This window comes from Nematostella vectensis, chromosome 9 (assembly GCF_932526225.1).
Source record: "Nematostella vectensis chromosome 9, jaNemVect1.1, whole genome shotgun sequence".
Classification (NCBI taxonomy): Eukaryota; Metazoa; Cnidaria; class Anthozoa; order Actiniaria; family Edwardsiidae; genus Nematostella; species Nematostella vectensis.
Window position 1 is genome coordinate 10,734,036 of NC_064042.1, and position 17,131 is coordinate 10,751,166.

At 41.1% G+C, this 17,131-nt stretch overlaps 2 protein-coding genes across 2 annotated transcripts; one reads left to right on the top strand and one right to left on the bottom strand.

Annotated features, from left to right (window-relative positions):
• The first annotated feature begins 146 nt into the window (after window positions 1-146).
• LOC5512650 (protoporphyrinogen oxidase) lies at window positions 147-5,525 on the top strand. Its single transcript, XM_001632962.3, has 5 exons — window positions 147-404; window positions 1,053-1,304; window positions 2,073-2,220; window positions 3,371-3,855; window positions 4,405-5,525. Exons 1-5 carry the CDS (start codon window positions 162-164, stop codon window positions 4,735-4,737), a joined length of 1,461 nt encoding a protein of 486 aa, XP_001633012.2. The 5' UTR covers window positions 147-161; the 3' UTR covers window positions 4,738-5,525.
• Window positions 5,526-9,376: 3,851 nt separating this feature from the next.
• Window positions 9,377-10,578, bottom strand: LOC5512659 (alpha-crystallin B chain). The gene has a single exon (XM_032382098.2). It carries the CDS (start codon window positions 10,420-10,422, stop codon window positions 9,853-9,855), a length of 570 nt encoding a protein of 189 aa, XP_032237989.2. The 5' UTR covers window positions 10,423-10,578; the 3' UTR covers window positions 9,377-9,852.
• Between the last annotated feature and the right edge of the window lie 6,553 nt (window positions 10,579-17,131).

Genomic DNA, 17,131 nt, shown 5'->3' on the forward strand with positions numbered 1-17,131 from the left:
ATATATGGATTCTTATCAAATCATTCTATGATAATAATAAAAAAATAGATAAGAAACAGTTGCTGTTGTTTATATGATATTTTTCGTCTAACATACCCCTTTTCCTCTCCCCTCCCCCCCCCCCCCCCCCCTAAATACCAGTTTTCCAGGTCCCGTCCAAGATGGTGGTCGCCAATAAACTCTCCTCCCGGTTTACCGTGCTCGGTGGTGGGATATCCGGGCTGTCCGCCGCCTACTATCTCGCTAAACACCATAGCAACCCTAGCGATATCACAGTTCTCGAGGCAAGTGGAAGATTTGGGGGCTGGATGCATAGCAAACGAAGTTCAGAGGGAGCTGTTTTCGAACAAGGTCCACGTAGCTTGCGCCCCGCCGGGCCTCCAGGCTGGACGACTCTCGACTTGGTAAGCTAACTTGGGATGTTGCTTCGCCTGGCGCCGGATATTTTTATTTTAAAAAGTCGACTTTAAATTTTATTTGAACTAAAAAAGATAAAATAACTTCCACCCCTTACTTATCAATCTCCACCGCCTACTCTGAAAGTTAATCAAAGCCCTGCATTTTATCTGTTTGGATGTTACGTAACTTGCGCACTTCAGTGCAAAGTAAGCTAGGAATAATTTACCATGTTTTGTAATACAGTGTCATACCAATTTGCCATTAGAGGAAAAGACAATGCAGAACTATAAATCCGGACTGAATTTCTGTGATTTTCTTGGCTATTTATCCTGAATGAATTGAGAGAATCATATAGCTTCTACCTTGGTATGGCTCATTAAAAACTTAAAAGACTCCATGTGCAAACCTGGATGCATCAGAGGATGCATTTCCATTTTAAAGCGATGAATGAAATTTGACATTTTAATGAAAATAGTGTCAGCCCCCCCCCCTCCCCAAGAAATGCAAACCACGTCCTAGGCTTGCCCTCAATTCCATCCCTCATAGCCAACATGTCCTCGCTTTGAGAATACATTTGAGGCAAATTGCTTAATAACAACTGAGGACAGGACATTTAGGCATATAACTTGTTATCGTCATCTTGTCGTTTGCAGGTTTCAGAACTGGGCCTTGAAAGTAATATCATCCCAGTCAATACTTCCCACCCAGGAGCGACCAACAGGTTTATTTACTGTCGTGGAAAAGTTCACAAGCTTCCAAACAGTATAATATCTATCTTGAAAAAACAGTCGCTTTTCTCACAGTCTTTACTTCCCACAATCCTGGAAGAACCATTTAAGGAGAAGAGAATCAGTGAGAATGATGAATCAGTTTATAGCTTTTTCAGCAGGCGATTGAATAGGGAGGTGAGAATAGCAATCTGTGCAATGTCTTGATAATGGTAATATAGTCTTATCGTTTCCATTGCACTTCGGAACCCCTTACCCCCAAAAGAAAATCATGCTCTGAGTTACGGACCACCAGAAGCACCCCCACCCTTAAAGTTGAGCATTTTCATTTTTCATGACACCCAACCCCCCACCCCCCTTCCCCCTACACACCAAACACACACCATGGGGAGACCCAGAAGTTTAAAAAAGGGGGGGGGGGCTGAAGCAAAAGTTTCAAGAAAGGGGGGCCGGACTTATTGTTCTTCAGTATATTTCCTTATGTTTCTTGTTATTTTTAAGCCACAAATGTCTGAAAATAGGGGGGGCTCCCTCGGCCCCCCTAGATCCGCCCATGCACACACCTTCACATAAAAAATATTTGCCTCAGCCATCACTTCTTCATGGGGGTCACAAAAACAATTGTGGAAAAATCTGGAAAACAATTGTGTTTGTAGGGAGGGGGCCCTACTGATTTCAGGTGGCTGAATACATCTCTGTATGTCCTACTGGTTTCAGGTGGCTGAATACATCTCTGTATGTCCTACTGGTTTCAGGTGGCTGAATACATCTCTGTATGTCCTACTGGTTTCAGGTGGCTGAATACATCTCTGTATGTCCTACTGGTTTCAGGTGGCTGAATGCATCTCTGTATCCCCTACTCATTTCAGGTGGCTGAATACATCTCTGTATGTCCTACTGGTTTCAGGTGGCTGAATACATCTCTGTATGTCCTACTGGTTTCAGGTGGCTGAATACATTGGGGACCCTGTCTGCAGAGGCATTTTTGCAGGAGATGCTCGAGCACTGAGCCTTCGGGCAGTGTTCCCTGCTGTCTATGAAATGGAGAAGAACTATGGATCTGTGGTCAAAGGGGCACTTTTAGGAAAATCAGGTGAGAGCAAGTAAGCGTAAGTCCCAGCCCTGTGGGAGTCTAGGTGGCGCAGTTGGCAGAGCATCGCTCTGTAGTGCCTGTGCTTCTCACCACTGGGTTTCTGGGTTCGATTCCCGGTTCCTACGTGAGTTGAGTTAGTTGGCCTCACCTTTGCTCCAAGTGTTTTTCTCCAGGGTTCTCCAGTATTCCTCCCTCCACAAACCCAACAATTAAGATCTTAGCTGTGATTCCCAATCATACATGAGTTGTATGGAGGCTGCCTGAGGCGCCTTTCTATGCTTTCAACTCAACCACGTCTGAATCTGCATTCTAGCAATTCAGCTACAAGGAGAGTGATAAGTTTCCCAATTTATTTATTTATTTATTTATTTATTTATTTATTTATTTATTTATTTATTTATTTTTTTTTTATTTTTTTATTTATTTATTTATTTATTAGAGATTATATTAAAGATTATATTAATAATTTTTGATTGAAGTAAATAACCAATGTCATGTTTTGCCTTATACCAAATCACAATTCACATATATCATCAACATTTTCTCACTTATCAATATCTGACAACACAGGCCCGTACCCAGGGGGGTGCAGGGGGTGAGAACACACCCCCCACAACAGCCAAGGGCCTTTCTCAGTTCTCAATAGACGTGCTATTTGTAGACAAAACTATAAAGCATAAGCTAAATCACTCTGGTATGTAGTCAAATCCGACAATAAACATCCCGTGGAGATTTTTATCAGAGAACTCCCTAACCCCCCCCCCCCCCCCCCCCCCCACCGGGAAAAATTAGGTCCACTTTTTCGGATTTTGCACCCCCCCAAGAAAAATCCTAGGTATGGATGGGCCTGCATCATCACACTATTGTTGTGAAATCAAAACATGTAATGGTATTATAACCATCACCATCATTGATCATCATAATTGTATCAAATAATCATTGTCCTCTTCAATAATATCATCTTTACCACAACCGTTATCATATCATAAATCATAACCATTATTGTCATCATCATCATTACGTCACTGTCACCATCACCGTCCTTTGTTTTATCAGCACCACCACCTTCATGTGCATCATCATCATAAATGGTAGTTACTTCTGATTTAAGAGTAACGACGGTTTTTGTTGCTTTCTATTCTGATTTTAGTAAAACCTGGTCCTGATGCATCTCCTCTGGTCCAGAGATCAATTAATGAGAAATGGAGCATCTGGTCTCTCGATGGTGGACTCCAAACTTTTGCTGATAAACTTCACAATTCCCTCAACCAGATGGGTGTCAAGTTTATTGTTGGCAAGCCTTGCTTTGAAATAGACTTCACAGATGATTGCAAAGCCATTCTTCAAATAGCTGAAGAGAAATTAGAAACTGATCACTTGATTTCATCATTATCTGCTGACAGACTAGCTAGTATATTACCTTCAAGTCACTCAAACTTAGTAGATGCCCTGAGTGAAATCAAACCTGTCTCTGTTGGACTTGTGAACTTAGAGTATAATGGCAATATCATCAAGGACGAAGGGTTTGGAGTCTTGCTCCCGTCTTGTGAAGCAACCAAAGTCCTTGGCATCATTTATGACTCATGTCTTTTCCCTCAGCATGACAGAAAGGATGGCGGACACACTCGGCTGACGGTAAGAACATTCTTTTGAGCTTATTTGTCAGGCACATGGTTTGGGTTGGGCATATGAACTGCAAAAAAATATGTATTTTTTTAGAAAGAATCAACATGTCCCCCACCTTTGGTAAACCCTGGCTATGCATCTGCTGTCAGCTTCCCTAACTGTTTTTTTAGCCAAAGTACAGTAAAGCCCCATACAAACAGCACCAACATCAGACAGAAGTCCTTTGTTTTGGTTATGTAGGAGTTGTTTGGGCTTAAGCAGCTGTGTTTTAATTCTTAAGCTGAATGAGCTTGTGTCTCGTCAGACAGGGCAGTTCCCCTCATTTGGACATAAGTTTTAAACAAATATATATGGCTAAAATTTACCTCCAACAATGTCTATTGATTTAATTTTCACCTCTTGCCCCCTTCATTTTAGTGCCCCCTTACATAAATCCTTGTTGTGCTCCTGATGAAGGCTGACTATTAGTTCCTTAGGGGGGAGTTTACTCCTTTTTATACCTGAGATTGCCTTGGAAGAAAACAAGAAAAATAAACTTGTTCCTTTTTTTCTTAACAGGTTATGATGGGAGGTCACTGGTTCGAGGAACAGTTTGGACACCCAGATATAGTAGACACAGGTGTCTTAACTGACACTGCTGTAGATGCGGTAGCTAAGATTATGGGTGTCTCTAAAGATCCCATCAAAACTCTCACATCGGTCCAAACAAACTGCATATCCCAGTACCACATAGGCCACACCAGTAGAGTCAATAGAATATTTAACTATGTTAGAGATAATGGGCTTCCTTTGTCCCTGGTAGGCTCGTCATACAAAGGGGTGGGGGTAAATGATTGTGTTTATAATGCCAAGGTGATGGTAGAGGAGTTAGTAGCTAAGAATGGTAATTAAGATAGGGGGATAGCGAGTGAGGTTGAATGACCCTTCCTGTAACAGGAAAACCTATGCTCCTATTATATTTTCATAGAGAGCAAAATTTTGATAATAGCATTTATTTTGTGTTGGGGGATTTGTGAATATTGTGAAAATTAAACTTTCAATCGCCTAAATCGTTCAGATCTAGATGAAAATTCCTTAGTTTCATTCAAAAAGGAATTTATGTATAAAAATCAATTTCAGTCCTTATTGTTCTGTATAAATACCAGATTATTTATTATTGAGATGGGCTTGGGTTTTAGGTATTTTTGGGCTAGGTAATTTGTGGTACTGACTTATGGAGCGATAAAATAGGATGTGATTCTTTTAACATCGTCTCAATTCTTGGGTAATACTGACAAAAACATACAGCTATTCTTAAAAAGGTTGCTATCTTACGAAAACATTTGCATTGATAGAAATATCGCATGACTGAATATTTAAATTTACCGCACTCCGCAAACGGTTCACTGACAGCCTTCAGGCGCGTACACTGGGGGGTGCGCGCGCACATCCCCTTGGCGGTCAAAAGTCATTTCTCATTAAGAAGACTTCAAATACAATGCTTTTTCCATATGATACATATGACTGCGCACACCCCCTCGGACAATCCTGGGAACGCGCCTTGTCTGTGACACACATGATTGATTGTGAAACAAAGTGTAACAACCAAAGTCAAGCCAGAACAAAATAGAACAAAAATATTATCAAAGTGTATCATAGCTAAGTATGCTTTAAATTATATTCCACGGGTCTTTGAAAAATACCCTTTTTTTCTCTCGAAAAGTGAATATATATTATAAGTGACGTGGTATGTCTAACATTGTTAATGCCTTTTTAGATGAGCAACCTTTTTCTGTATAATTGCAAAATATGACTTATGTAAAAATTATGAAAAATAAACATGAAAATTGCTAATTTTTTCCACTTTGTAACTGCATTTTATTACTGCACAGTTATTTATAACATTTAATATTCCAGATATTCATTCTTCATATCTATGACGTCGTTAGACAGTCGCCTTGGCAACTAAAATGTCAGTGGGCTATCAAAACTGTTAAGGGACCACGAGTGCAAAATAAGCGAAAGGAAAGTTTCCTCCTTATCAAATACATCGGCCAGTAAACAGTTTCCAATTCTCGATTATGGGCAATCACATCGGAAAACGATCTGATACTGTAAGGAAATTGTATCTCATTCTTGACGGCAAACCACTGACGGTGAGTTCTTACCCGTTTTCTTTTTTTTTATTGCAGTTGATTTGTTCTCGTTGCATGCCTGAAATAAATTAAATATTTTTTTTTTGTAGCTCTCGTTTTCTAGCGATTGTGAATTAGATGACATTAAAGAAATTCTCTCCACCGTCGCTGGAGTCGGAAAGTAAGGGATCTAACGCTAATGATATTATTGTTAGCTCCATTAAGAAACTTTCATAATCCTTTTTTGTAATCTGTCGTTTATTAAATTTAACCCATTTTCCATAAATATATATTTTTTGATAATTCTGAAATGCAAAAAAAGTCAGTAAAAACATGCTTGACTCTTTTGTATAGTTCAACGGTTATACTAATTTATTTCTTTTAGAATTAAAAAAAATATTGCCATTGCTAATGCATACTTTGTAAAAACAAACAACATTATATTGCTACTGTAAAATAAAAACACAATCAAAACAGATCAAAAGCCTTAAGGAGAAATACGAAATTCAAATTGTTATGTATTTTAAAACTCCATATGTAGCTCTATAAGACTTTGCGCGCTTTTTCGATGGTTTAACAATTATTCTGCTGTGAATAATACAATACCGATAAAAACATTTCCTCTATGAAACGTTTTTTTATTCGCTTTTGTAAAAGCTCGCTACCTTTAAATATGATATCACAACACACTCGCACACCGCACTTCCCTTAACGCTCGGGGAGTTGAACGTTGCTCGTAAACATGATTTAATGGAAAGGCATTGTACAAAAGCGGGGCGCCTTTGTTTCCTAATGTAACATTGTTTTCTCGTTTTTAAGTTTGTGATATAGCTTAAAAGCACCATAATTGACGCCTTGTATCCGTTTTTGTTAATCTAAGGCTAATGCTAATCTTATCTTTAATACGCCCGCTGTAAATCAAGATACTCCTGAGGTTGAGGAGGAGGAGGAGGAGGGGGGGGGGGGGGGGGGGGGGTGGCGGTTCAATAGGGGTCAATAGACTTGCGCTAAGAGATCACGTGACCTTCTGGATGGCAATATCAAGCCAAAATGATCACAGATATGCCTGCGCCTGTCACACCAGAGAATGAAGAAAATTTAAATCTTTAAATGGAACTAGACCCTCTCTGAAAAAAAAATCAGGCTCCTTTCGTAAGCGCTAAATAAGTTGCTTTTTGTTGCTGCTATTTGCCGCTAAAAGCCTGAGCGCGCGCTAGTTTGCCACCCAAACAGATACGTGAGCTCTTAGCGCAAGTCCCTTATCATTGCAATCTTATTAACAGGGCTGTATCTGATTCCCTTTTTCTTTCCCCTAATTCAATAATTTTTCTCATAGGTCTTTCTCCCCTCCCCTCATCAAGTCTCTAGTCCCCAGCAAGTCTCTTTTATTGCAGTTCTTCAGTTCTTCTTCTCCTGTTAACTCGAACTAAAATCACTGTAAAACTCGAGTCGACTTTAAACATTTCCAAAAATGGTCAACTTTGATTCCTTATTATTTCTAGCCCGAGTGTCAGGTTCTTTTATCGTTCCCTATAAAGTATGTATTTTTCTCCGACTTTTAAAAATAATATCGCCCGATACTCGGGCTACATGGTCTCAATCTGAGCTCGAATTCTCTCGAATTTGGTCCTAATTTTTAGTTATGAGTTTCACTTGGATAACTCAAGCTGACAACCCGGATTTTTTTCCCGTTTTCCATAGCCAAACCTAACCCGGTTATCTCGAACTTCTATCTCAGTACTCCTAAAAAACGATGTTTATGATGGATTTTGGTTTTTATTTTTGTTGCTTGAATAATTATTCTTGGGCAAATCTCATCATGTACATATAAATAAAGATTAATTTTTTCATGTTTTATATAAATCATAGCAGCATATATTTTTACAATCGACCCTTGCTTGCGGAACAAATTGTTGTCTCTCTTGAGGGGTGCCAGGTACTGTACTGAATGTGTCTGATCTCCGACAGCTCGAATTATTATCGATTTCCCTTGGAGGTTCTGGCTATCGGGATTTATTACTTTCACTTGATAATAATTTCATTTGTCTCATTTTTTTGTCAGATTTGCCAACCTACTGATGCGGCGCCATGACGGCAGCGTGATCGTCATTGAACCCAACATGTCACTCAATACGCCCAAGTGAGTAAGAGCTTAGTGTTAAGCGATGCCAGGGCGTGGCTCAGGGGGTGAGGGTCAAATAGCACCCATGGGATCAAGAGGGGACCTGGGCGTGACTCAGTGCAAGGGGTGGTTAAATAGAACCCAACATGTCACTAAATACGCCCAAGTGAGTAAGAGCTTAGTGTTAAGCGATGCCAGGGCGTGGCTCAGGGGGTGAGGGTCAAATAGCACCCATGGGATCAAGAGGGGACCTGGGCGTGACTCAGTGCAAGGGATGGTTTAATAGAACCCAACATGTCACTGAATACGCCCAAATGAGTAAGAGCTTAGTGGATTAAGATGGTGTCTGGGTGTGGCTCAGGGGGTGAGGGTCAAATAGAAACCAGGAGATCAAGGGGGGGGGGCATATCAAGAAAATTGGGCCCAAAATTGTCGTTTTTGCCAAACGCGGTCACTTCCATATAAGGAAACTAATATATTCCTTATTTGGAAAATCTGCACGATTATTGTAATTTTTAAGGTGAGCGTACCCCAGGGGCTTCGTAAACTTTATGACTTGTAACCAGAAGAGAAAAACAGTTAGGACCTGGGCGTGATACAGTGCTAGGGGTGGTTAAATAGAACCCAACATGTCACTGAATACGCCCAATTTAGTGAGAACTTAGGGCAAGGGATGCCAGGGCGTGGCATAGGGGGGGGTTGTCAAACAAAACCTAACCCACTGAATACAATCGAGTGAGAGCCAGGGCATGGTGGAGAGCAAGGAGGGCATGGACTAGGCGTGTCGGTCAAATAGAACCCATGATGCCACTGCATATACTCAAATGAGTGACAGAGACTAATAATCATATAATCATCGGTAGCAGGGGGCGTCGGGGATGGGGTGGAGACAGAATGGAGGAAAACCCCTGGACCAGGTCAACTCCTAACCTTCCCCCAACACCGGACTAAAGTATTTTAAGCTCAACTGCCGATATTTTACTAGTGTCAAATATCTCTTGGCAAGTATGGGACAACACTATACTAATGGAAAAACACTGACAAACTTTGTCGTTTATTACTTTTCACCTTTCGTGTCTTATTAGCTAGTGTAAGGCCTCGTAGAAACAACAACACCAGGGGGGGGGACTTCGAGAAAAACAGACGGGGGTGCTCGACGGCAAAATCAATTTTAACCCTAAGGGATAGCACTAAGGGCGTGGTCAACAACAATTCTTACCCCTAAGAGATGGCACATTGGGTGTGGTCAAAGGAATCTTTTACCCTAAGAGATAGCAATAAAAAACAATGCCCGTTTTAATTGGTTGACAGATCCTGTATTGTTATGTTACCGACAATAAAGCCGGAAGTATGAACCGATCAGTTGACTTGTGGTTTATTGTAAAATACATTTCAAGCGATTGGACCACCATTTAGCGTGCGACACCCTAAAAGATAGCAGAATCGGAAAAAAAATCCTCCTCCCTGGGCGTGAAAACCCCTAGCCAGAGTATTAAGCGATTTTATTTTTCCTGGTATATACTTTAAAGGGAACGATAAAAGGGCTTGACCCTCGGGCTAGAAAACCCCTAAAAAAATGGCAGAATCGGAAAAATCCTAAAACACCCTCTAGAAGATAGCAGTTGGTAAGAATTTAATACCCTAAAAGATAGGTCGACATTGTGGTTGAGTCAGAGTTTAAAAGTTCTGTCTAACAAGACCTTTGCTATCTGAAGACTAAATTCTTTCTCTCCTGAGAAGCAGGCAAAAATGCCAACACGTCCTTGTTGTCTACTTATCCCTGAGTACCATAAGTTCTCGGACCGGCGGTAGCGCGGGAGCAACTCTCTTCTTTGCTTCGAAGTGCAGCTTTCCTTCTTTATCAAGGCGTGTAGTGAGTGAGTCCATGTCGACCTCTCTTGGCAGTACGAACTGGCGGTTGAAGTGCATGGCATGGTAATGACCTTCATGTTCAACCTCGTGGTTTGCATTCACCAGCAACTCGTTACCAAGAACTTGGACCTTGATGCTTTCTGGAGGGAAACCCGCTACGTCAATCGCCATACTAAACTTGTCTTCTTTCGCTTTTTCTAACTCAGCTTCTGGTTTCGGAAGCGCTTTTCTAGCCTCGATATGCAGGTGTCCGTGGTTGGAAATCCGTGATGTGACGTTTTCAGGATCGATGCCTTCGGGTAGAGTGAATGTGCGTCGAAATTCTTTCAGCTCGAAGCCGAACTCTCCTTCGTTCACATGTCTGCCTTGTACTTTCACAACTCCGTTTTCCACCTTGAAAGAAATTTCTTCTGGTCGATATTCCTTCACGTCAAGTTTAGCAATTTCCAGAGTGTTTTTCTTGGCCATAGTTTTGAGTACGTAGGTCGCTTTTTTAGAGCGTTTGCTTATTTACAATCCTTTTTCACAAAAGTCCACCTGCATCAAATATTGGCCAGCTGTGATTGGCTGAGATAAACGAGAAGCTGGTTGGAGTCAAGCAGTCACCTGGTCACGTGCGACAGAAAAGAGTTATCTATCATTCGAGAACTTTCTACAGCCAAAAGACAATAAAGAAAATAAATGTTGCATTGGTGGACGAATGTTCGAGATTGAGCTAGAACATAGTGTTTTTAAGTTTTGTATTCTCCTTCTTCTTCTTCTTTCTTCTACGATAAGAAAAATTTCACGCCTATACTTTGCTCAATGCCTCGCGAGGCCAGAAACTCACAGTTCAAGCATGAGAGAGTTTTGCCTCAGTTGCTTGAGAGACGCTATTTCGCTCGATATCAAGGTCCGTAGCCTGTAAGGTTTTGGCCTCGCGTGGCAGTGAGCATAGTATAGGCGTGAAAATTTTCTCATCGTTGAAGGAAGAAGAAGAACCATCTAGAAGAAGGAGAATGCAAAAAAAACTATGTTCTAGCTCAATCTCGAACATTCGTCCAACAGAGTCTATTGGCTGTAGAAAGTTCTCGAATGATAGATAACTCTTTATGAGAGAAATGAAGCGTTTAAAGTACTGATGAAATTTGTTTGCAAATGCTGCTTGCTATAGAATAAAACTCGGCTTGGATCCACGGGTGGCAAGCGAAAAACACCTTGCCGTGTCACACCATGAGGAACTTTTGTCGCGCGTGACCTTCGATTCCTTATGAAGTTGAGTCCTATAGCTCATCAAGCGGTGGCACTTAACAGGAAGCTTTTGCGTTTTTTAAACATACTGCCGTGAAAGATTACACAAAATCATCTAAGGCTATTTAAATCCATATTTCCTTTTTTCGTAGCAAAAAAACATGTTGCAAACCCTGTAGTAGATCCCACAAATGTAATAATTCCCCAAAAATAGAATAAACGTACAATGTCACGTAGAGATTTAGGCACTGCCTAAAAGCGGAGCTTGTTAGAATACACGGCTGTTGTCGATGACGTCATAACAGGCGGCATTACAATAACGAACCCCTACAGATTTGTCTGCCGATTTTCTATCCATTTATTACTTTTGTGGGCTCTACACCCCCTTCCTTCCGTTGTATCCCCTGATTTGATCCATTATTTTTTTATTGTAGGACGCCTTATACTCTGAATGTGACCTCAACAAAGAATAGCGAGCACGGTAATTGTTCTATCAGTTGTTATTTCTTAGTCCTCGTTATTGGATTGCCATATCAAAATGAGAATCCTTATCTGGGAAACACGTGTTAAGGAAATCTGTTCGATTTTCCAGGAAATGAACATGTTGTCCCGTATTGCTAACACGATTATCAGGTGTTGTAGCCAATCCGACGGGCGGATTGGGTGTGGTGGGGGTACTGCTTTGGGAGGTACTAGTGTAAAGACACAGCCATCCCTTATAGCAGACACAATTATCAGTCACAGCAAGCTAGCATAATGGGAGAGTTGAAGTAAGGCTCACTCATATTTGGGCAGTTGATCACACTATAAGTATTTTAACCATTTTCTCTTCATAATCAATGTACTGATAATTTTCGTATGATAATTATTTAGACGGTCTATATTAGTGAACTACCGTAACAGCTCTAATATTCACTTTTTATATCTCCAAAAAGAGAGGGTGCTTTGACACGGAAAAGGTTTTTTTTTTCAAGATCTTTTGTACAGTTTTGACTCTGGATATTTTGGTCCCTACGGAAGACTCCGGTGGAATTAGTGTCTCTTCTTTGGCTCTTGGGGGGATTGGGGGGGGGGGGGGGTATTAGAAAGGTGAGCTTTCAAAAATGGAAAGCTTAGCAGAGCTTTTTCCGGTACTTCAGCATCATTCGGCTACATACTGGGTGTTTTTCAATGGTGTTTGTTTTTCGTGGCTTTACAAATTGCATTGCTTTATTATGAATGTGAAGCAAAATCACCTCCACGCAGCTGAAGAACGAAGTTGAAGAAGCTCTGAAGATGATCGAGGGAAGAATGGCAGGTACCTCATGTTATCTGTGCAAAAATGTGACTAATGAATGAAACCGCTCACTTTTTCTGCTATTGCACTGGATCAATGGATAGATAGATACATGATTAGGTGATGGTAGCTATTAATCACGATTTTTGATATCATAATGATTGTCCCTACCCAAACCCTATTTGGTATGGTGCCCCCTTTAAGAACATGGGCGTGGCCAGGAGGTTGGCCCAGGAGGCCCGCCCCCCCCCCCTCTACCAGCAAGAAATACAGTAAATGTATGAGACATGAGACAACTACATGAGACAACGATGAAATCCTATTCATTTTGCCTCATAGCGCAATCCGTCAAGTTACTAGAGCTCCAACAGCTACACCTAGATATGTCAGAAATACAGGAGCAGTTAAGGCAGGACAAGTATGCACCAATCATTTATCATTCTAGTCGTTTACCGATTACAGTGTGCACCAGTTCATTTATCATTCCAGTCGTCTACCTATTACAGTGTGCACCAGTTCATTTATCATTCCAGTCGTCTACCGATTACAGTGTGCACCAGTTCATTTATCATTCCAGTCGTTTACCGATTACAGTGTGCACCAGTTCATTTATTATTCCAGTCGTTTACCGATTACAGTGTGCACCAGTTCATTTATTATTCCAGTCGTCTACCTATTACAGTGTGCACCAGTTCATTTATCATTCCAGTCGTTTACCGATTACAGTGTGCACAGTTCATTTATCATTCCAGTCGTTTACCGATTACAGTGTGCACCAGTTCATTTATCATTCCAGTCGTTTACCGATTACAGTGTGCACCAGTTCATTTATCATTCCAGTCGTTTACCGATTACAGTGTGCACCAGTTCATTTATTATTCCAGTCGTTTACCGATTACAGTGTGCACCAGTTCATTTATCATTCCAGTCGTTTACCGATTACAGTGTGCACCAGTTCATTTATCATTCCAGTCGTTTACCGATTACAGTGTGCACCAGTTCATTTATCATTCCAGTCGTTTACCGATTACAGTGTGCACCAGTTCATTTATCATTCCAGTCGTTTACCGATTACAGTGTGCACCAGTTCATTTATTATTCCAGTCGTTTACCGATTACAGTGTGCACCAGTTCATTTATCATTCCAGTCGTTTACCGATTACAGTGTGCACCAGTTCATTTATCATTCCAGTCGTTTACCGCTTACAGTGTGCACCAGTTCATTTATCATTCCAGTCGTTTACCGATTACAGTGTGCACAGTTCATTTATCATTCCAGTCGTTTACCGATTACAGTGTGCACAGTTCATTTATCATTCCAGTCGTTTACCGATTACAGTGTGCACCAGTTCATTTATCATTCCAGTCGTTTACCGATTACAGTGTGCACAGTTCATTTATCATTCCAGCCGTTTACCGATTACAGTGTGCACCAGTTCATTTATCATTCCAGTCGTTTACCGATTACAGTGTGCACCAGTTCATTTATCATTCCAGTCGTTTACCGATTACAGTGTGCACCAGTTCATTTATCATTCCAGTCGTTTACCGATTACAGTGTGCACCAGTTCATTTATCATTCCAGCCGTTTACCGATTACAGTGTGCACAGTTCATTTATCATTCCAGTCGTTTACCGATTACAGTCGTTTACCGTGTGCCCCAGTTCATTTCAGCTCACCCCTAGAGTTGACAGTCGATTGGGAAGTGGCAATGGGATCACATGTACTTGTTTTTTTTTTTTACCCATTTACTGCAAGGGAATCAATTACCATTGCAAATTGAGTTTACATAGTCTTCATCTTTACAAGCTACGAAAACAAACTCTCTTGAGATGTACACTGCTATTTATCTCTTATGCTATGTGTTTTGTTATAGGATAACATGGAGGGCAATCATCGACAACCTGAACAAGCCGAAGTCGAATATCCGTGTGGCACGGCCAGGCGCAAGTTACCCAAAGGTACCTCCCATTACTAAACAGCGTGACCAGCACAACCATGGCCAGTCAAGATATTCACGGAAATGCACCAATAGGGTACTTGCGCTAAGAGATCACGTGACCTTTTTTGTAATCAAACTCGTGCGCTTTTAGCGGCAAATTAAAAACGAAAAAGCAACATTTTTAGCGCTTACGAAAAACCAGAGTCTTTTCATTTTCAGCAAGTATTTATTTTCTTTTAAACATTTATTTCTTCTTCGTTTTTTGGCAATAATGGGCGCAGTTAATTCTGTGTTTATTTTGGCTTGAATTTGCCACCCAAAAGATCTCGTGATCGCTTAGCGCAAGTCCCCTATCACACATGCAGGATTTTATTGGTCTTCCCGGATGATACATATATTAGTTGTTGTTTATATCTTTTTCTCCGCAGTACAACCTTAAATGCTGAGACTTTGCAATTCCTCAAGAAACCAAGCTTCAACATCTGGCATTGGGAGTTAAATGAAGTGTCTTAGTTAATCGGTCTAGGCAAGTGCTGAATTTTTCTTTAGAATGGTAGGTGTAAGGCTTGTTGTCCGTGATAACGAGGTTATGCACACGTCAAGGGCTGACTGCTCTCTCTATACTGGTCGATTATAAGTTTGTTGTCCGTGATAGTAAGGTAATTGGACAAGGGGAAGGCTGATTGTTTCCTCTATAATGGTCAGTTAATGGTTTCCTCTCCGTGATAGCCAGGTGATCGCACAAAGCGAGCACTTACTGTGTCCTCTATACTGGTCGGTGTTAGGGTTTGCTTGCCGTGACAGCGAGGTATAATTGCATAAGGCGATGGCTGACTGTATCCTCTTATCTAACTGGTCGGCTAAAGATTTGTTTTCGTGATAGCGGTGTATTCGCACAAGACAAGGGCTGCTTTCTATAGATGTCAGTCGTGAAGTCCATTGCCTGTTAACTCTCTAGACGCCTTTAGATGTCGGTATAATGTTTTCTAACTCTCTAGATGGTGCGGTTACTGGAATACATGTACCACGATCTTGATCTTGTCAGCGAGTTCAAGATTAATGTCAACGTACTCAGACGATTCCTGGTAAGTGCTGCGGTCATGGCACCGCGATAATGGATAATGGCTGCACAAGCGAGATATATGGGGCCAATCAGCTTGGGATCTTTCAAGGGGTGTGTAAAGACCTAGCCCTAACTAACTAGAGCTTCTTAAACGATGATTGGTAACTGCAGCAGTCCGAATTTATCTGACGAGTTAAAGTCAGTCGCATGTTTGCGCATAGAGACATTTTAATAAGCGCTATACAAAAGCAATATATTCTTTATTTTGTACAAGAAGCGCAAATTACTTATTCTTACACAGTCCTCAATATCCTATTACGGTAGGACAGGTTTTGCTCCAAAGCGTGTTTCTGTTCACATTTTCGTGAACCCAGAAAAGTGTCCATAAAGTCGCCGTATACCGTTTTGGCTTTAAGTTTTACAATCATATGTTGCTGTTCAGATGTTTATTCAAGCAAACTACCGGAACAATCCCTTCCATAACTTCAGACACTGCTTCTGTGTCACTCAAATGGCAAGTTCACCAGATTTTAGATTATGTTAGTGCATGGTGGTGGTGATGATGGTAAAGGTAATGGTGATGATGATGATCATGATCATGGTAGCGGTGATGATGGTGTTGATGATTGTGTTGATAATGATGATGGTGTTGGTGGTTGTGTTGATAATGATGATGGTGGTGGTGGTGAGATGGCGATGATTATGATGGTTTTCGTGGTATGACGATGGAGACGATGATAATGATGGTGGTGGCTGGTGCGGTCGGCGTCGTTGTTGTTGGTGTTAATGATGATGATAAATGATTATTAGGCCGGACGATGCTGATGCTGATAATAATGTGAGTAAAGATGAGAATCATCTTTTCAGATGTACGGCATTATCCATTTGTGTAACTTAAAACAGCTGATCCCCAGCTTCGACATCCTGATCCTTATGACCGCGTGCGTCTGTCACGACCTTGACCATCCGGGATACAACAACACGTGAGTACCATCCGGGATACAACAACACGTGAGTAACATCCGGGATACAACAACATGTGAGTAACATCCGGGATACAACAACACGTGAGTAAGATCCGGAATACGACAACACGTGAGGATCATCCGGAATACAACAACACGTGTCATCCGGGATACAATAACACGTGAGTTTCACCCGGGATACAACAACACGTGAGTTTAATCCGGGATATAACAACGCGTGATTAACATCCGGAATACAACGATACGTGAGTAACATGGTATAACTAGAAAGACTACACACAAGCTGTAAAAAACTAGATGGTCTGAGTAGGCGTGGTGTAGACAAGGTATAAATCTACACAAGGTTGAAAAGGTATGTTAAACGCCTTTATAAAACAGATTAGTTGCGCTGACGTTTCGAGCGTTAGCCCTTCGTCGGAGCAAAAAGAGGCGTTTAACATACCTTTTCGACCTTGTGTTGATTTACACCTTGTAAAATCCAGGATACAACATAAAATTAAAAATGTATCTTCGACAATGTGTCCCGTTCAAATATTATATTCTATGATTATCCTTTTTAATATTCTCTGGTTTTAAGGTATCAGATCAACGCTCAAACCGAGATTGCCATCCGCTACAACGACACGTCACCCTTGGAGAACCACCATGCAGCCACGGCATTCGACATACTCTCCCAGGT

What these genes read in the sequence shown, in the direction of transcription:
- LOC5512659 (XM_032382098.2), bottom strand. Translation starts at nt 10,422, where the DNA reads ATGGCCAAGAAAAACACTCTGGAAATTGCTAAACTTGACGTGAAGGAA.
- LOC5512650 (XM_001632962.3), top strand. Translation starts at nt 162, where the DNA reads ATGGTGGTCGCCAATAAACTCTCCTCCCGGTTTACCGTGCTCGGTGGT. An exon ending in GCTGGACGACTCTCGACTTG is followed by an intron (nt 405 to 1,052) that starts GTAAGCTAACTT and finishes TGTCGTTTGCAG; the next exon opens with GTTTCAGAACTGGGCCTTGA. An exon ending in GCAGGCGATTGAATAGGGAG is followed by an intron (nt 1,305 to 2,072) that starts GTGAGAATAGCA and finishes TACTGGTTTCAG; the next exon opens with GTGGCTGAATACATTGGGGA.